Source organism: Coenobita brevimanus, chromosome 39 (genome assembly GCF_032717465.1).
Source record: "Coenobita brevimanus isolate Jiangsu-jjx chromosome 39, ASM3271746v2, whole genome shotgun sequence".
NCBI classification, from domain to species: Eukaryota; Metazoa; Arthropoda; class Malacostraca; order Decapoda; family Coenobitidae; genus Coenobita; species Coenobita brevimanus.
In genome coordinates this window covers 30,125,137-30,145,017 of record NC_136992.1, presented here as the reverse complement: position 1 = coordinate 30,145,017, position 19,881 = coordinate 30,125,137, and the positions used below count along the sequence as shown (strand labels likewise).

General features: G+C 41.0%; 2 protein-coding genes across 2 annotated transcripts; one reads left to right on the top strand and one right to left on the bottom strand.

Annotated features, from left to right (window-relative positions):
• Positions 1–2,076: 2,076 nt before the first annotated feature.
• Positions 2,077–13,455, top strand: sesB (stress-sensitive B). Its single transcript, XM_080270181.1, has 5 exons — positions 2,077–2,297; positions 5,888–6,021; positions 9,302–9,429; positions 10,937–11,364; positions 13,013–13,455. Exons 1-5 carry the CDS (start codon positions 2,135–2,137, stop codon positions 13,087–13,089), a joined length of 930 nt encoding a protein of 309 aa, XP_080126307.1. The 5' UTR covers positions 2,077–2,134; the 3' UTR covers positions 13,090–13,455.
• Positions 13,456–15,314: 1,859 nt separating this feature from the next.
• On the bottom strand, positions 15,315–19,822 carry LOC145396889 (chromosome transmission fidelity protein 8 homolog). Its single transcript, XM_080270182.1, has 3 exons — positions 19,784–19,822; positions 16,834–16,951; positions 15,315–15,571 (listed from the first exon to the last, which is right to left on the bottom strand). The coding sequence occupies exons 1-3, from the start codon at positions 19,801–19,803 to the stop codon at positions 15,326–15,328; spliced, it is 384 nt and encodes a 127-aa protein (XP_080126308.1). The 5' UTR covers positions 19,804–19,822; the 3' UTR covers positions 15,315–15,325.
• Between the last annotated feature and the right edge of the window lie 59 nt (positions 19,823–19,881).

Genomic DNA, 19,881 nt, shown 5'->3' with positions numbered 1-19,881 from the left:
CCTATCTCAAAACTCCCAAAACTCCCTTGAATCCAATTACTTTTTTTTCTTTCTTTCATTTTTTTTTTTTTTTTACTATGCACGAAAATTGATGCAGTTTTTCTCAACCCCCCAGACAATATATGTGCAAATTTATATCCAAATCGGGTCAGGCATTGATAACACGCCATCTTGACCTGTGACCTTTGACCCCAGACCTTTAATTGACCTTTGACCCCAGACCTTTAATTGACCTTTGACCCCTGACCTTCAATTGACCTTTGATCTATCTGCCACCAGTCACATCTTCCCAGGTTCACACACGATGTAGGTATTAATTTTGAATCAGGTCGCTTGAGGCATTGATGAGTTACTTTACATACATACATACATACATACATATACATACCGGTACCGGTACACACATACATACATACATAGGTTACATACATAAAAAGCCAAGAGAAATAAACTCGATTGCAGTAACTACGCCTGGTGATACTACTACTACTACTACTATTATCTATAATAATAATAATAATAATAATAATAATAATAATAATAATGTCATCGTAGTAAGGATGGTATTTATTTATTTATTTATTTACAGGTGTCGATGTACTCGGTTTAGTTACAGGTGAAAATTTTTATAGTGTGTGCAGAATAAACAGGTTAGGGAGAGGCGCTAGGGAACCGACTCAGCTGGTTAGAATCAGCTGATGGGACTGTAGGCTGTGTGTAGGGTGAGGCGTAGAATGTAGGGCAGGATTAGGCCTAGGCACCCTTGGGAAGTAGGCTATTCATAAAGCGTCTTAACCAAATTACTCGATATCCGTGTCACGTGAGCAGTTTTTATAATGAAGAATATCTGTCTGCTCATCTAGCCATCCATCTAGCCATCCGTGTGTCTATCTATCTGTCTGTGTCCATCCATTCATCTATCTGCCTATCTACCTATCTATCTATCGTATTAATCCCAAATATTCACCCTGGTTAAGGTGCCTGATTGCTCTGGAAGTGAAGTTAAAAATATAAGTCCTGTACCTGAGCTGAAGAGATGTATAGTATTATTTATTTTACTATATTGTTGAACGGCAAAGGCTCCATATAGTCTTCCTCCTCCTTCCCAGTCGATTTAGTCAGCTGCATATTTACACCTTAGCCCTTTCAGTGCAATGTTGTTTCTTACTTCATTCTTGCTGTTTCCATGTTTTTTTTAATAGCTCAGGAGACATTTTCGACCTCTAAGGATTCCTCCAGTGATTTGAGCTTGCCTGTGATAGTTTTAGTTGATCTGTTAGGTTATTTTTTTTTTCCCCTGAGATGGCTGTTTATCTTCCAGACTTGAGATATAAAAATGTAGGAACTTCGAATTAGTCTGTTTCCCTCAACTAGGATGCTTTCATTAAGGTTTTTCTTTCCCTCCCGTAAATCCATGCTGACCTTGACCTAGAAAATAGTTGTACAAATAAACGATGAATTTCATTTTCAGACTCCCAAATGCCCCGCCCTTTCCATCTACGTCACAATACCGTGTGACCTAGAAGAGTCTCATGCCAAGGTAGCCACAGAAATAACCCTTTAACAGATTCGTAAGATGTCCTTTCACTAGGTAAATACACTGGTGCCACATTTCAAAGATATTAATTTCGCTTCCATTAAAAAACCTGTTTCAGGCCATTAAAATAATAAGTATTATCAGCGTCCCTTTGTTTATATGCAGTATATACATGTAAAAAATAACTATATGCAAATATTAACCACAATGAATTGTAACTGCAACTAATCCTAGTATACGCTTCAGCATCATTTTTGTAGTCTATATTTCACTCTTACTGGTCACCACCTCTTCCCTTACTGTGTAAATAACAAATATGGCTCATCCAGTTGCTATATTAATTCCTATCTCCCATGTATTTACAGTGGAAGTTTGGCACAAATTTTCGTCTGCTAGCTCCGGTAGTACACCTTTCAGAATGTGGCAGACACTGCAGCATGACGTATAATGACGTTTCAGTGACGTCATAGAATCCCGGCGCTGTGATTGGCCAGTAGGTGGAGTTTATAGTAAAGTCCTCCACCCCGGCTGCTGCTTCGGCCTCTTTCTCCGCACGGGTCTCGTTGGAAGAAGGACGCATAACATACAGCCGGCACCATGGGAAAAGCACTCGATCCTGTTAGTTTCATGAAGGATTTTTTGGCGGGTGGCATCGCCGCAGCCATCTCCAAGACCGCCGTAGCGCCGATTGAGCGAGTAAAACTGCTGCTTCAGGTTCAGGCCGCCTCCAAACAAATTAGTGCCGACAAGGCGTACAAGGGTGAGTCGCCATTTTGATGTGTGCATGGGAGACTCAAAGGTGCTTATTTCGTATTTGCTGTAGTTTATATGTTATTACTATTGACCGATGCGCTGGGTGTGAGTGATTTGTGAGTAATTAAATTGTAGCTAATGAGCAAGTGTATGTTTGCCATATAAGGGCCGAGAATCAGCCGGCGGTATCAGCTGACTGCCATCTTGTCCGGCCGGTGGTGTCTTACGTCTAGCACGATAATTCACTCGCTGTGCAGATGCCAGTACCCTTAAACGTTATAAGTCTGTGTGGATAAGGGAGTAATGGGATGGATGAACATGTTTTTAGTGAGAAAGAGGGATGGGCATGGTGGTGGCGCCGGCAAGTCCGGGATTACGTAATGGGTGTCGTCAGTGAGATTGTACGGTACGGTGGGCCCAACCAACACACGGGATCAAGAACAAGTGATTCGGATATTCTTTTTCTTATGGTAGGGCAATAAAGGTTGAAGTAATAGGAAAAGAGAACTAGTGTGATGGGAGTGGTTCTTGGACGTAGCCCCCTTCTCCCAGTTTTTTCCCATTTAATCTTGAAAATACTAGGAAAGTAGACGCTATTCAACTTCCATTCCTTTGAGGTTAATTTGCCAGTTACCCCAATTTACAGCGAACATATGTAAGGATATAAAGTGATGGCGTCTTTCATATTAAACTCATTGAAGGTCCTTTGACAAGGTGAATGAGGAACTGGAGTATTGTAGCATAATTAACCCAAATTTTATCATTTATAAATGGGTGGTGGTGATTACCCGTTCAGCTTAATGCCATTCACCTGCAGTGTTCCTTGGGGCACACCTGGTAATAAAGTAGTTAGGGTCAAATTTCAGTCTATAAACTTTTTTTTTTTTTTTTTTTTTAGGTACTTTATGGCTGCTACATTCAAATTTACCTATATTTCCATCATACAGCAATGGTACCTGTGTCTTAAGTGCCAAAATTGATATAGTACTAAGGTTAGAGGGATTCATATAAATAAAAGGACTTAATGGTGCTGAGGTTGGAGAGATCCTCACAAAAGAGTAAAAGCTAGTGATGGAGTTAGATGGATTCCGATATAAATAAGAGCTGTTAAGGCAATACTGGGAGTTGAGAAACTTGCCTTCAATGCAGGATTGATGCAAGTGTAAATACCTGTGAGATAGCCAGAATAAAATGAATAGCAGAACTGACAAAGTAAAATCTGCATGGTCATTAGAGAAAGTTTGAGACCTTTGTTATAGTAATGGGGACAGGTAGCAAATAATTTTTAAATAATTGCCCCAAGTAAGAAAACAGGTGATGGTTGATGTTATTTTTACTCTAATGGTCATGTCTTCTTTTATATAAAGAACCTATGGAATAATGCAAAAATTATTGAAAATGAAAATTGTAGGATACAAGATGTAAATTTTGTAATGTTCTGATCCTTGCAGACATGACCTAATACCTGCACAGCCATGTGAGAATCCTTTCACACAATGGTGTATTTGAAGACAAGTTTGTGGACAAAAGTGATATAATAATTGAGGTGGTTTGGCCATGTGGAGAGGATGGAGGGTGAAAGACTGACGAAGAGAGTGTATGTGAGTGAGGTGGAAGGGGGAAGACGGAGGGGGAGGCTGAGGATGAGATGGAGTGATGGGGTGGAGAGGTATATGAGAGAGGGGGGTGTGAGTTGGGAGAAGGGCAGTGAAATGGCGGGGGACAGGGCGACGTGGAGGCAATTTGTTTGTGGCCACCCCAAACGGGATTGAGGCGTCTGGCAGTAGATAGATAGATATAGACTTCATTGCATTTACTGGACAGTTAATGGTACTGTAGGCTATTTTTTTTATGATTTTTTTTCTTTATGATTCTTCATTCCAAATTATTGGGGCCATAAAGCCTTTGGAACCAAGCATTTTGGGTTTGAGTTTGTACTGTATTTAGACTGGACTGTATGAAAGTCATGCTTTTATATTAAAGTACCTTCTTGAACTCTTGATAGTCTGATGTTAAAGAGCTTGAGGGTGTGAGCTAGTCAGATTTGTTCTCTCCAATGAAAACCAAATATCCTGTCTGTCCATTTAAGGGATGCTTGGATATATTGCTTAAGACTGTATGGATGTATACAGTATTTTAAAGAGAACCTGTATGGCAGGCTGCACCAAGTATGGCATGATAGAATAGCAGCAGTAACTGATTATGTAGGTGAACTAAAGGAATTCAGTTTTTGCCCATACTGTAATTGGTGTATGTTGTGAAATGGGCTGTGTGGAAGACCAGTAGTCAGGGTGGTGATGAAATTGTAAGGAGGGACAGCTATGTGGGGAGAGTTCAGAGGAATGGCTGTGTTGGGATGCATCAGGGTACAGTACAGAGTCTATCCTTTTCATCGCAGCACTAGAGGCACTGTTCATTTTAAAAGCGGGCTACCTGAGGAGTTTATATTTATTACTGATTGCTGAAAACATGCACAGGACCATAGAAAAGCTTGAGGTGGATGTACATGGACTGAAAGTTAATGCTGGTAGGTAAAACAAAGGTCATGGTCAGTAGAAGTGACTCAGGGTGGTAATGTCATGGAACAAGGTGTGTGGCCTTGTGCTTTGTACAAAAAGGGTGTGGGAAAGAATTTTGTGTTGCTACAGCTTGTAGTAAATGGGTTCACAAGAGATGTAAATGGTATTGGAGGGAATGCTGTATGGTAGATTTTCAGAATACTGTATATGTACAGTAGGAGGGGGAGGAAGGGGGAAGGAATGGTTTAAGTGGAGTGGTCAGTGGTATAAAAGTGGAAGAAGAGATGCCCAGAGGCAGATTGAGGAAGATTTAGGGTGAGGTCCTACTTGGATACCTTTGTAATATAGATCTGAGTTGGGAAATGGCTCAAGGTTTCAAGACTCGGAGCTTATGAGCAAGAAGACCTACGCACACTAGCATGTGTGGTCCCGCTTCATAATGTAACAGCATGAGAGAGTTTCCTGTTACATAACTGTTGTATTTTTATTTATTTATTTATTTTAAGAAAGAGAAGGGGGCTGCTTCAACTACTGGTATGCACCATTGCATCAGTTTAAAATTGGGTTGAAATAGGTTTGGTCCATTATAGATGCAGTAATGGATGTAGGTAGAAGTTACCTATCCTTTGTATTGTACCATAAGTACCGGTAATGTACTAAACAAAATGTAACACGAAAAATCAGAAGCCTGCCCTTAATTTGATGAGTGTTGGAAAAAAAGCTTACCTAATTATGGGTGAAAACTGAATTCACCTACTGTACAATCCACATGAGAGAGTTGTGCATGTGGTGATCACAATGCTTTTGCCGGTAGGCATGTGTAATGCACATTTTAGGGTACCGAGATCACCGATTTATAATGCCTGTGTTACTTGTACTGTACTTAGCAGATATGTACGTGCATTGATGTGGGTCGCGGTAAAAGTGTGTGGACTGTATCGTTGGGCAAGCCTTTGATTTCTCTATTGTATTTTCCCATACTTTCTGGTGGGCCTTACCTCTGCCTCACCAGATCCATGGGAGAAAGAGAATTTGGGATGCTGGCAGATTTTGTTTTTTAACAAACCACTCCTTTCAGGCATGGTCGATTGCTTTGTGCGCATCCCAAGAGAACAGGGCGTCCTTGCATACTGGCGTGGTAACCTGGCCAATGTGATCCGATACTTCCCCACTCAAGCCCTCAACTTCGCCTTCAAGGACAAGTACAAACAGGTTGGTGACTTTAATATTCATTCTCACATCTCTCTTATTTTGTCCTCTACCCTCCTCCTCCTCTGTTTTGTCTTCACCCCTCCCATCTCTATTTTGTCCTCTACCCTCCTCCTTTATTATGTCTTCTCCCCTCCCATCTTTATTTTGTCTTCTCCCCTCCCATCTCTATTTTGTCTTCCATCTTTATTTTGACCCTTTGGGCTCAGTGGCATCTTATTATTTTCTTGACACTTGTTGAGGATAAACTACAAAACTGGAGGAGTTACATGTGGCCAGGATAAAATATTTGTTTGTTCCTGTACTGTTGTTTGCAGATGATAACGTATTGTTTAGTGAGGACAATGGGGAACTGCAAGGCATGGTGAATGAGTTTGGGAGAGTAGATTCTATTTCTTACACAAAGGTGAATGTAGGGAAGTGTAAAGTTATGGTCTGTGAGAGAAATGAAGTCACTGAATACAAAGTGAGGTAGGATGATGAGGAAGTGGAGACTGAGAGTGACCTGGGTAGTGTGACGAGTAAGGATGGAAGTTTGGAGGATAGGCTATAATGCTTGAAAGGGTACAACAGGGAAGCAAGGTTCCTAGTTCTTTGAAAGCATTGACAAGAAATAGGAAAGTGAGCATGGAAGTGATAAAATCGATGCATGATAGTTTTGTGATAGGAACGCTGATATACAGAAGTGAAGCTTGGACCTTGTTGGAAGGACACAAGTTAAGAGTGAGAGCACTGGAAATGAGTTATTTGAGCAGAGCATGTAGAGGTACATGGAGAGACAGACTGACAAATGAGGAAATGAAGGAGCGTTGTGGTGTGGATGTGCTAGAAAACGTTATGAGAAGTACACTGAGATGGTTTGGCCATGTGAAGAGGATGGAGAGCGAGAGACTAATGAGGAGAGAGTACGGTATGTGAATGAGGCAGGGGGGGGGGGAGGCGGAGGATTAGATGGGGGAATGGAGTGGAGAGGTATATGAGATAGGGATGTGAGCTGGGGAGAGAAGTGAAATTGTGGTGGACGGGGTGAATTTGAGGCGTTTGTTTGTGGCCGCCCCTAATGGGATTAAGGCCTCCGGCAATAGGTAGGTAGGTAGATTATTTTCTTCATCTGGTGGCAGTAAAAATAAAAAACCCTTGTACGATCGCCCAAAGAATTGATGACTCACTTTGTTCGAACAAATCTTCCTGGGTCTGGCAGCGTTCGCTTAATTGGGAGTTAGAGGATAGACACAATCTTTGCCTGCCCTGCAGACTTCATTTATGGTGCAAAAAACTATTCTTGCAAAAATATCAGTTACGTTTAGCTTTTTTTTTTTTTTTTTTTTTTTTCCCAATAATTAAATAAAAAGTAAAATCTAAAACGTTTTACCCGTCGTCACTGCTTGTGCCAGCAGTGTTATCAGTGAAGCAATTTTTCCACTAAATTTGAGGTTTAGTAGCAATCTGGCTAGTATAAATTTAGATTTTTACATTTTTTTTTTTTTTCCCCCACCTCAGCCTGGCGGATTTTTACTGCTTTTGAAACTAATCTAGTGTATTTCTTTAAATTTGCCTTTGGCAACACTGCATGTCTGTCTTTCCATCAGACTCTGACTCGGTCATTACCACGCCGTGAGTGGGAGTGGATGTCACAATTCTCCCCCCCCCCCCTTTTGTGTGTGTGTGTGTGTGTGTGTGTGTGTGTGTGTGTGTGTGTTTAGTCTTCTTTATTGTTGCATTCTTGCTTTTGACTGTCAACCTCTCCCTCTAGTTCTTTCATGAAACTCCCCTACATATTTTATTACTGTTGGAATTTCATCATGTAATTAAAAATGGCCAGTTCTCCCCTTTACAGTTGCTCTGGTTTCACTAACTTCAATGTATACCAGCAGATTAATTTGCTTCTTGATAGCAACACAGGTAGTTAGTTGTTCTTGGGCACATGCAATAATTTCTTGGTCTTGTGTGACGAGAGGCTTGCCAATTTTTCTACGTTCTGCCTCTCTGTATCTCATATCCGTCCGTTAACTGTCCTTTTCTTGATGTCTTGCTGGAATATTTGCTAATTAAGGAGCTTTAATATGCTCTCATTGAGATGTTGTAGTTTAGTGTCTACAATCGATCCTGCAGCGCCCACGGCTTTGTTTTCCCGCATTACTGCATATCATCCCACAGAGAGATTTAAATGTGGATAGTAATATACTATTAAGCGTTTAGTTTTATGATTTGATGGCACTCATGATCTGGATATGAACATTATCTGTGTGTTTTATTTTATGGGACATTTTCCCTTTAGAATTGTTGATTTAGGATACAAAATAAGTGCTACGAGAGTTCTCCACATTTTAACCCTGAAACTGTTAAGCAATAGTCTGCATGTTTCACGGGTTTTCATACCGATAAGCTTCAACTTTTGTATACTGTGACATCCTCTAACGTAATGCGAGATGTACACAGTAAAAACATATATTGCTTTTTGGTGTTGTTTACCTAAATACTGCCCTTTCCTATGTGCAATATATAAAGGAAATATAACTAGGCCGTGGCAGTTGCCAGATACCACTTTCTGAGCGAAAGGTACTGGGAATCAGGCCATCACCTCTTTGGGTGTTTGTACAATTCATCCACCAACCTACTGTCATGGAATTGAGAGGGAGTTAAGGGATGTTTGTATAACTGGGCAGCAGAGCCACCAGGTTGTGTCACTACTGCCATGTGATATCCTCCTCCATTACCAATCTAGGTTATTTGTTGGTTGTAATTTGCAAAGAGGTGGAACATAAACTGAGTATAGTATAGGGGTACTGGTGAACACTCGTGGTGTCAGCACTGAACGTGGAAGTTAAACTGGATAGAGAGAGAGAGGAAGGGAGATTATGTAGGGGAGTACAGTTGCAGACAAGAATATCAATCCATTGTACTTGAACAGTTATTAAATTTACAAAATCTTCACTTTTATCTTAAATGTCGAGACCAGGTGCCTAGCCTCGGGCTCCAACACTCCTTGTGGGGCAATGTAGGATTGGATGACGGATGTATGGATGGATGAAAAGTTAGTTTGGCCCCAAAAGTCAGATTTCTGTTTTGGAAGCCATTGTTTGCTACATCATCATCACAGTGAAGTCGTTATGCAGTGCAGCTGTACAGACATCCCTTGGCTTCTTCCCAGTGCCCCAGATGTAGGATGGCAGAATGCGAAATGGCTTCTTTGACGTGCTTTTCACCAGGTTCATGTTCGGATGAGCCTGGGGACTAAACAGCTGTACTGGTATTGTTAACTCTTACTTACTCCTGCCTACAGATGTTCCTTGGTGGTGTTGACAAGAAGACTCAGTTCTGGCGGTTCTTCCTTGGTAACCTTGCCTCTGGTGGTGCTGCTGGTGCCACATCTCTCTGCTTTGTGTACCCTCTTGACTTCGCGCGAACCAGGTAATTTTTGGTGTGGTTCAAACTCAGTTAAATAATCTAATCCCATTCAGCCCTGTTGACGGCCAGGTAAAGATATGAGTTGCTTTAACGTGAAACCAATGTGATTGACTCCTCATATTCAAGCTGTGGTAGTGGCCTGAGTATTAACTGAGTTGGCCTTTACAGTGTCGTGATTTTGGTTCAGTGAATTTAGATGAAAGAATTATAACGACTTTGAAAGGGTTTGCAGGTAGAATACATGGTAATTTGAAATAATCTGGGATATATGAGGTTTAGAGATAAGTGATGGTGATTCTAGAACTGATGTGCATGCTGCCTCCTGCTTACAATTGCTACTAGTTGCATGGAAACAGTGGAAGAACATTTTTTCACACTGGCTTGTGATGTCTGGTGGTAATGGGACTGACAGTGTATAATATGGTAGGGAAACTGCCCATTGTTTTAGAATTCATGCTGGTTGCAAAGTGTGTAACATTAGATTGATGATGGTTCTGTGTATAAGTGATGGTTCTCCCACTTTCAGTTTTCCTCCATTTCTGGATGCAGCCCCACTTCTTCAGAGGAAAGTTTGAACAGATTAGCCAAGTGTGTCTATTCCAGTGCCCTGCAGCACTGTTTCATGCACTGTGCCACCCATGTGATTATGTGCTTGCATTCCAGAAAGTTCTCTGAACCTGGGCATAATGACTGGGAATGAGCTGAATGTAGTTTGTCTCTGAATGAGTATTGTGTCTGTGTTATCTAATATTATTGCACTTGTTTAGTGCCCAGCAGTTACTAGTGAAGCAGGTAATAGTGTTAGTAGTACAGCCACAAAAGCTGGTTTCATATTCGTTCATTTTACCAGATTGCTTAGTGTTTGTAGCTTTTCAGATGTTGGTGAGGTTTTATGACTTATGCAAGATTTTCACTAAAAATAGGGCTCTTAGTATACATACCAATGTCCCTATTTCTTTATAACTCCCACTTTGCAATATCTACAGTTTTATCCAGTGCCAGTTTCGGTATGTCATCTGTTGAATGCCATGCTTTCTCTTAAGGAATCCCTCTATAGTATTGAAATTGGCCGTGGCGCTGGTCACGTTTTCTTTGGATTCCAAGGTAACTAATGTGCCAAAATCAGTTCATTATTTCAGCAGTTGCTGAAAACTTGAGGGAAGAAAGGAAATTGTAATGAGGTTTGTCAGTGTGAGCTTGGTCTGTGTTTACTTGTGGCAGTTTCCTGGTGAAGGTTTTGGGGCAAATTACCAAGCTATAGGCACAGCTTAGGGTACTACTTCCCAGAGTCAGTGGTAACCACTCATTACTACTTTGTAGTAGATGGTGTAGTATTAAAAACAATACTTATCAGTTGTTTTGACATTCATTACTCTTGTCACGTAACTATTAATTATAGTGGCAGTGCACCTGTTTCAAAATAGTTAAGATATGAGATGATTTTAAAGATGGTAGAGTTAAAATATTGAAGTAAACTGTGTTGTGACATGGAGATTTTGTTGCATTTTAGGTTGGCTGCTGATATTGGCAAGGGCCCCGCAGAGCGTGAATTCAAGGGTCTGGGAGACTGTCTTGTCAAGATCTTCAAACATGATGGCATCGTTGGCTTGTACCGTGGCTTCGGTGTTTCAGTTCAGGGCATCATCATCTATCGTGCTGCTTTCTTTGGTTTCTATGACACTGCCAAGGGCATGTTGCCTGATCCCAAGAGTGCTGGCTTCATCCTCTCATGGGCTATTGCACAGACAGTGACCACCGTTGCCGGTATCATCTCCTATCCCTTCGACACTGTACGTAGGCGTATGATGATGCAGTCTGGTCGCAAGGGAGGAGATATTATGTACAAGAACACAGTGGACTGCTGGAGGAAGATTGCCAAGACTGAGGGCGGTGCTGCCTTCTTCAAGGGTGCATTCTCCAATATCCTCCGTGGCACTGGTAAGTTACCCTTACTTTCAGTGGTAGTGCTAGTATAACAAGTTGCTGTGAAGTTTGTACTAAATTACAGAAATCTTGCACGTTAAAGCTCTCGCTGCTGGTAAAGTTGATTCGTCAGTGTTTACGATGTACAGTGCCAGTTGTAAAGAAATATTTCCTGTAAACATCTTAAAAAAAAAAAATCTGCCTTCCATGAGCCTTACTCTACTCACTGGCTACCTTTATGCCATCTGAACTGTTTTGTCATTTGTTTTCATCATACATGTGCACCAGCATAAGCTCTTTCACTTTTTGTGAACTTAGTGCAAGAAGTTTAGCCCATAGAGTTACTGCCTTCATTAACATACCTCTAGGCATGTGTTCCATCTGATACTTTATTAAGTGTACCGGTAACCCATCACTCCTGTGTTGTCTCAATGATATCGTAAACAGCTTCTATCCTTCCTATTTCATACAGCACGTTTGTTCTAACTTAAGATCTCTATCCTCTTTTAGTTCAGTTAGTTATCCCCTTTTAGTTGCCAAGTAGACAGATTTTAGATGGGTAGACCAGTAGCCAAGGAGACTATTCCTTCATCATAACGCTCGTCCAATTTTGACAAAGTTGTGGTAGTGTCGTAGTTGGTAGGTGAGTAGACAGGGTAACTGGATATCATAGTATAGTTGGCAAAATAGTTCTCAGCAGCTGGATCAGTGGATGCCAAGAGTGACATCTAATACTTGATCTTAGCAGAGTGGTTGGTACATCATTCGTGGTGTGCATCTGTGTCAATAATAGCACTGGATATGTAACTCTTGTTTCTCATGGCTAATGGTCTATTTCACCCTCAAATAATTTCCCCGAGACACCAGTAAATACAGGCCATACTATTTACCCCTTGAATCTAATGGTTTTATTCAGCCATAGAAAGATCTCTTGTAGGGAGGAACTGTAGCTTTAGCCAACTCTAGCAGTTAAAAAACAACCTGAAACTTCTGGATAGAATAAAAGGTAAACTTACTGGATTGAAGGCTTTGTGGGCAAAGGTGTAGTTATCATCATCATCCAGACCTCCTTTCCCACCCAAGAGCAAGGTGAGGAGTAGCATTGTCCAGACAGCCCAAGTTTGCCCAATCCAATGGGCCAAGCTTCCATTCACTCATCATTCAAGCCTCCGGGATCCTGGGTCTATCTGATACACTAAAAACATTCACCACATTCTGTAGCTTCACATAAACGTATGTTCAGTCCAGACAGTCACATTAAAAAGGGGTGTAGGAAATATCCAAATTTTGTAGTCATTTGTAAAGCTGTATGGTATTAAGGCTGCCATCTAATGTAGGCAGTTCAATGTTACAACCTGTTCTATACAGCTTAAGTTTCCAGATGGTCATGTTCAGCTTGTGAGATACCTCAGGGTGAAGGTGTTGGGAATATTTCATTAACCCCTTCATTGTGTGTGTGTGTGTCTGTGTGTGTGTGTGGGAAAGGGGCCTCTGGGATGAAGGGAATAAAGCTCAATTTGCAGTACTGGAAACAAGTATATCACACACAGAAAGTAGTGTTTAGTACATTAAGCATGTGATGTTCCATGTTTGCAAATAGATAATGGTAGATTAATTTTACTTTTTTACAGGAATGGGTTTTAACTTGGTCTTTTGTCCGTAGGTGGTGCCCTTGTGCTGGTACTGTATGACGAGATCCAGGTGCTTCTGTTCGGCACCAAGTCCGGCGGTGGAGAGTAAATGGCAGCTACGGTGGTACTCTGTTGATCTGCTTAAGTGAGAAGGTGGAGACAAGGGGGTGAGGTTGCAGGGCAGGTTTGATGGCTTGACTTGTACAAATAGTTGTTGACGCCTGAAAACCTGACCCGAGTGTGTATAGTAAATAGTTCTGTGAACTGTACTTATTTCTGTCCAGGAAATGCATACTACAGATGATAGCTATGTTCACGATTTTTTTTGTTGAAAAACCTTTTTAATGAAAATTAACGAATGCATAGTTTGTACAGAATTACCATCAATGCATAAAGCCACGCCACATCTACATGAATTCAATGGCAAAACCATTCCTGTAATAAATTATAAGTTAAATAAAAATTGTAAACTTTATTATTTTTTAAAAATTTCCTGAAAATGATTGTTGAGAACAGTTAATTGCTTGAGTTGGTGTGATGGGTACGGTAGTGGAAGTTGGTTATATGTGGGGTCATAGTTGCTTGGCAAGATGGGTTTGTTTTAATTTATAAAGGTTCCAACATGCTTGTATGCTTCAGCCTGGATCACCTAATGGCTGCTATCCATGCTGGTTGAATATAGCAGCATCTAGACTCAGTCGCATATCATTGGATGACCTCGTCCCAAGTATTTTTCAGACTGTCCGTTGCAACCCTACCCTCAACATTCACACCTCACCCTCTGCACCCAGTTGTTATCTTCCACCCTTTCCACATGTCAAAACTATTTCAGTCTAGTAATCACACCACTATACATTCCACTTTCCTCTCAGCTCTTCATTTGGACTTCTGACCTTCCCAAGTCTGTCAATCACAGAAGTGCTACACATCCATCTTAACATTCTCATCTCTATACCTTTGAGCCCACGAATATCCTTCACTGCCAAAGTGTCAGTTAGGCTAGGGCACTGACAAGAGATCGAGCTGACTGGATGAATGTTGTGAGAAGTGTTGATCTGGGATTTGGCACCCCTCTTTAATGTGACAGCGTTCGGACTGACTCGGATACGTTTACTGCATGTGAAGCTACAGAATGTGGTGAAAGTTTTTGGCGTACCAGATAGGGCCAGGATTCTGGGGGCTTGAATGATGAGTGAATCAAAGCTTGACCCACTGGAAAGGGCAAACTTGGCTGTCTGGACGTTGCTACACCTCATCCTGTCCTAGGGCGGGAAAGGGGGTCTGTCTAGGATGAGAAAGGAAGTCCGGATGATGATGATGATGATGATGGTAAAAGTTTGCTTATACAGTATATACATTTTTCTACTCTTACACATCACAACTAAGTAAATACATATCAAACTTGTAAAAAAAAAAAAAAAATTGATGTTAGTGTAATCTTTATGAAGACTTGCATATTTTAAGAACTGGTTACAATTCTTGATAAGTGTGACCCCTGTACTGTACGATGAACAAGGGGGGAGTTCCTCAATTACTACATTTCAAGGTGTTAGGGCCTGGGGATATGATACCATAGTAAAGGATATTTAAGGATTGACGGCCAGTGTACTTCCACTGGTGGTACTGTATTGTGTGACTGAAAAACCTCCACAGAGTTTTATCTTGGTGATCGAATTGATGCAAGGCCATCACTTTGACTTGGCTGTTCTAACCACTAGGCTAAAAGGTGTAATTCTGAATGAGGACTTGCTATACAACAACAAGGAAAGTAATGAGATGATTACAGCAGTCATCTGTATCTGATCTGTTTGTATCTACTTGCTTGTGCTGGTGGTGGAATGGCTGTAGTTTACTCAATGGGATCATTTTTATTTCTCGATGTGATTAAATGGCTGTGAAGGAAGTACCACTGGTGTTGGTATCTTCTCTTAACCCTCTCACAGTCAGGACACCCTTAGTATTCTGTTTCAGCTGATGTTAAACTACTCGGCTGAGAGGGAGTCTTAGGAGCATGACTGTGTTAGTGCTGGCAATATCAACCTTCTCCAGTGGTGGATGCCTCTAGTGTCCTATCCTGATTAATGCCAGACTATTTGAACAGGTTGACAGTGAGTCACAGGAACCTGAGTATTAATTCAGTGTTTATTATTGCTTTAGATTCAAATCACCTCTTTGTGATAAATATGTACAGACTGTTGGTAATAATTAAATAAGAACTTACTAGTTTTAGTAGGTTAATGCAGAACATGACTACAGTACTGTTCTTTTCCCTACTAAAAAGAAGGTACATTTACAGGCTGTAGGTGTAGTTTATTAAAATCTAGCTTGCACTCAAGACACTAACATCAACTCACAATAGCAGAACTTACTATAATTGGTTTTGGCCTCGTCTTGAAAAGCAACTTCTTTTTGATAAAAGCTCTGACATTATATGCTACCTCAGCCTCTCCACTTCCATCCATTAAGCTACATTCCTTGTCAACCTCCATGGGGGTGTTGGCACAAGTCTTCCTCATCACCAAAATGGGCTTGTCCAATTCCTGCACTTTGCCATAAAGGATATGATGTCCAATAATGAGTACTGGAATACCCTGGAAGAGATAGTTGGAATAAGTCTCATACACAGAGCGTGATTGTAACTAGATATCTTAATCCCATGCGGAAAAGCATCTCTTAAGTTGACAGTACTTCTTCCATTTGAACACACCATGGCAAAATCAAGACCCATTTGACCTTTTGGTTTTTAGATAATCCTACAGACAAATAAAGGTTAAATCAAGTCAAACAGGCCTACTAACTTTCATCCACCTCTGGAAGAAGTAAAATTAATTACAGTAGTACAATATTGTCCAGTAAAAAAACTCATGGCATTATGAATTCACAACCCACGTACCCTTTAGCTTTTTTATAATCCTGCAGGAAAAGGGGTGAAATAATAGCCTTCATATATCTTAGTAAATATTATAGGTAGCATGTTTGTTCTAGCCTAATGAAATCCCTAACCACTTTCAGCTATGAAGGCCAAGTTTAGACAAAGTGAAGTGCTGATTTGACCAGTAACCAAAGAGATGTGTTCCTACCTCATAACTAAGATGCATCAAATTTCATGTAACCATGACTTTATACTGAAGTCGTGGGAGTGGCTCAGTTGTTAAATGAAGGCAAACTGACTACAGTTACAGCAACAACAGCTGATTCTCAAGAACTCAAAAAATGACAAGCTACATGATGACTCAATGCTGCTACCAAAGTTGTTTTGGCAGCAGCTCAACAAAATGATTCCCCAACATGGTAGTGTTTATCAGGGAGGTATGCAGCTCATTAAAAATTCTATGCACGATACTTATGGTTCATGAACTTGCCAACACCACTGTTAAAAGGTGATTATGTTAGTGGAAACAGGAGTGAAGGTTTTGAAGGTTGATATCTTCACAAAAAGCAATACCTGGAGGAGGAAACATAGACGTGCAGATTTCATTAGTCCGTTCGCTTTCACCTGACAGAATTACTTTACTCTCACAATCTGAATATTACAAGAAATTGTGGTTGCCTGAAATCTGATGATCCTTAGCTATAACGTGTGAGCAAGTTTCCTCCATTAAAAACACTCCAATCTGATTACATTTGGCCATCAACTAAGCTGGCAATGGGCAGGGATGTAGGTTATGTCATTACAACAAATGTGCTGTCCCTTTAACTGGTGATGTCAGTAGCTATCCCCTTAACTGGTGATGTCAGTAGCTATCCCCTTAACTGGTGATGTCAGTAGCTATCCCCTTAACTGGTGATGTCAGTAGATATCCCCTTAACTGGTGATGTCAGTAGCTGTCCCCTTGACCACAGTTGTCAGTACCTGCTTGGTGAAGTGAAGGTCTCCAATAAATTTGTTGCTCATTTCTGACTGTGTACGGGACTCCAAGTCTCCCTGAAGTTCCAGCATCATCCACTCCTGCACTCCATCATCAGGCTGTCTGTAAGTGGTTATCATAGTCTTAGTCAGGCCACATATGGTAATTACTGAGTACCATCGGTGTCATTCAGTCTACATACAGTACTTTCTTTTTCGAGGCTTCTTGCCTGTATTTTTAGTTAGTTGTTTTCCGGGGAGAGGCACTAACCTTCCTCCAACCCACTTGCTGACACACAGGGAACATGTGTTGGTTGGTTATAAGGTTACCACCCAGTGTATTAAATGATTTCCTGGTTTACAGGAAATCATCTGGCTTGCCACTCAATTTAGGCTTGAGCTACCCTGAAACAGAGTACCACTTCACTAAGTGGGTGGATGATGGGTAATACATTGATGAGAGATATAGTGAGGTGGTTTGGCCATGTGGAAAAGATGGATATTGAGAAACTAACGAGGAGAGTGTATGTGAGTAAGGTGGGGGGGGGGGAGTGGGAGGCCGAGGATGAGATGGAGGGATGAAGTGGAGAGGTATATGAGTGAGGGGTGTGTGAGCTGGGAGCAGGGCAGTGAAATGGCAGGGGACAGGGCAACATGGAGGCGATTTGTTTGTGGCCATCCCTTATGGGATTAAGGTGTCTGGCAATACCGGTATATAGATGGAGAGACTTTTCTTCCTTCACTACAAAGGAGGTCTAATGGTTAGAATGCCCCTGGAGTGATGGCCTTGCATAGGTCTGAACCCCAGAATATGATTGGAGGGTTTTCAGTCACGTAGCCTAATGCTATCAAGGGAAGTCAGCAAGCCATACCACAGTTAAGTATCCTCCACCCCATACACCTCAGCAAGAGTAATAAAATCCCCCCCATTGTTGGTAGAGGCAGACCCTAAGTGGTTTGGAATAAGAGAATGATGCACTATATTGATGGGATAGATGGTAAGGAAGAATTGTGTTTGAGAGTGAATGAGGTACAGTACCGGTAAGTGTGAACTAGAAAAGTGTTGAATGTACTGTACTGTATTCGCTGGATCCTCCAAAAAACACTATAGGCCTAATAGAGTCTATACAAGGCAATATGAAGATCCTCTCTTTGGCCTGTGTAGTGTGCATATGCAGAGCGTTGGGGCCTGGGTCTGAATCCCAGCCAGTACAATGATTATTAAATTTCATATATGACAATGATGACACCCTTTACTGCACAACTAAACTACACAAAAATACAGTATTTATTTCATATACCGGTAGTTGATGTCATTAACTGGGTTGGATTATGGGAAGGAGAGAGGGAGGGTGAGGAGCAGTTAATGTTTCCCCTATCTTCTTACACCACACTGAGTGAAAGGGAGACATGCATGGCCTGCTACCGGTACAGGATGCCAGAGGTCTACAAGATGAAAAATTATTCAAATTTGTTTGTGTTCATTTACCTGTCTTTTTGCCATATTTTTTGTGATGTATGGTATACATCTTTTATTTTATATATGGTATCTGGAGACTCCAAACACAATGTTCACATGACAGATCTAATATTACAGTTTGGCAGTGCAGAGTGCCTTGGTGGTGTGGCAGATACAAGTTAATACAAGTGACACTCTGTGCATTAATTTCAGTGACTGACACAAAACTGTTAATAGGCTGGTCCCTGGGAGGGTCCAACAATGAAGTAGCCTGGAGGTAGTTCTGTCATGGCCATACCCTGTCCAAGAGTCTGAAGAGAAAAAAAAAAAAAAAATGTCAGAGATGATGATGGTTAAGTCCAAAGGATTCTTGGATCTGGACTCAATTTACTGTATGTTGCTTTCATGGTTAGGGCTGATTTATGTACTATAGTCATGGCGCACAACTCTGAGGTTGTTATTATTGTGTCCTGGCAACCTTTCATTCAAAAGTACATCCGATTTCATGTATAATATAAGACGTATTGATTCGTGTATAATAATATTTGAGTATAATATGATAAGAAATTGGACGCACCTTTGCCAGGGTACGATAATGACAACCTCAGAGTCATGCGCCGCGACTATATTCATAGCTAGGGTGGCACAACTCAATACAGCAGCCTAATTACAAAAATGATAATGGACATCTGTTAATGACTCTCCAAAGAGCACAATACTGGGAGGAATGCAGAGAGGAAAACTAAAAAAGTACCATATTTATTTACAAAGGAAGAAATTATGCCACTAAATACATACAATATGGCATCAGGAAATGCTGGGGAAAAAGCCTTGTTGTGGCTGCCATGCCACTTAATATAAGTAGAAAACAAAGGAGATACTTTAAAATGAATGATTCTTTCAGTACGGTAACATCTAACATTATGAACTCTGATGAGGGGAAAAGAACCTCAAAGAGACAGGGAATGCAGAGGTCAGAACAAAACAATGCCAAGGTTAGGATTCTAGGATAAACTGATCAAGACTAAACGATGTTAAGGTATGGACCGAAAGATGTTGCCTAACTTAGCTTTTCATAAGGTGAGTTAGGTATTACTACATTAGGTCTGTGCAATGCTCACTACTGATCCTTCGAACAATGCTAAAGTTAGGATCAATGAATGCCAAGGTTAGAATCAGAGAATGATGAGGCTTAAACTGTCATGCTTAGGACCAAAGGGGGTGGCATTTTGTGATTATTCTCTTTATGTTAACTTGGACTCCTGCCTCCACCAAAGAAATTCTGAGTCACTAATCTATGGATATATTGAAATCAAAAGCCCAGACTCAAATTTTATCCACTTTTTTGTTTGATAATCCTGTTTGACACCTCCTACAACTCCACCTCTCGCCTTTTCTGATCATAATCACTCGTACTTTTATAGGTACCTGCACATCCCTGTTAGACATTTGAGACAGCCATACCACCCTCTCGCCCCCCAGACCACAATTACTTACACTTTTAAAGGTATTTGCATGATCCTGTTCTGTGCCTGCCAGTCCTTCTCCCGCCCTCAACCTAAACAATTCTCAGCAATGTTGCCAAATCCACTTTC

What these genes read in the sequence shown, in the direction of transcription:
- LOC145396889 (XM_080270182.1), bottom strand. Translation starts at nt 19,803, where the DNA reads ATGCAAATACCTTTAAAAGT. An exon ending in ATGCAAATACCTTTAAAAGT is followed by an intron (nt 16,952 to 19,783) that starts GTAAGTAATTGT and finishes AACCACTTACAG; the next exon opens with ACAGCCTGATGATGGAGTGC. An exon ending in ACCTTCACTTCACCAAGCAG is followed by an intron (nt 15,572 to 16,833) that starts GTACTGACAACT and finishes TATCTCTTCCAG; the next exon opens with GGTATTCCAGTACTCATTAT.
- sesB (XM_080270181.1), top strand. Translation starts at nt 2,135, where the DNA reads ATGGGAAAAGCACTCGATCCTGTTAGTTTCATGAAGGATTTTTTGGCG. An exon ending in TCAAGGACAAGTACAAACAG is followed by an intron (nt 6,022 to 9,301) that starts GTTGGTGACTTT and finishes TCCTGCCTACAG; the next exon opens with ATGTTCCTTGGTGGTGTTGA. An exon ending in CAATATCCTCCGTGGCACTG is followed by an intron (nt 11,365 to 13,012) that starts GTAAGTTACCCT and finishes TTTTGTCCGTAG; the next exon opens with GTGGTGCCCTTGTGCTGGTA.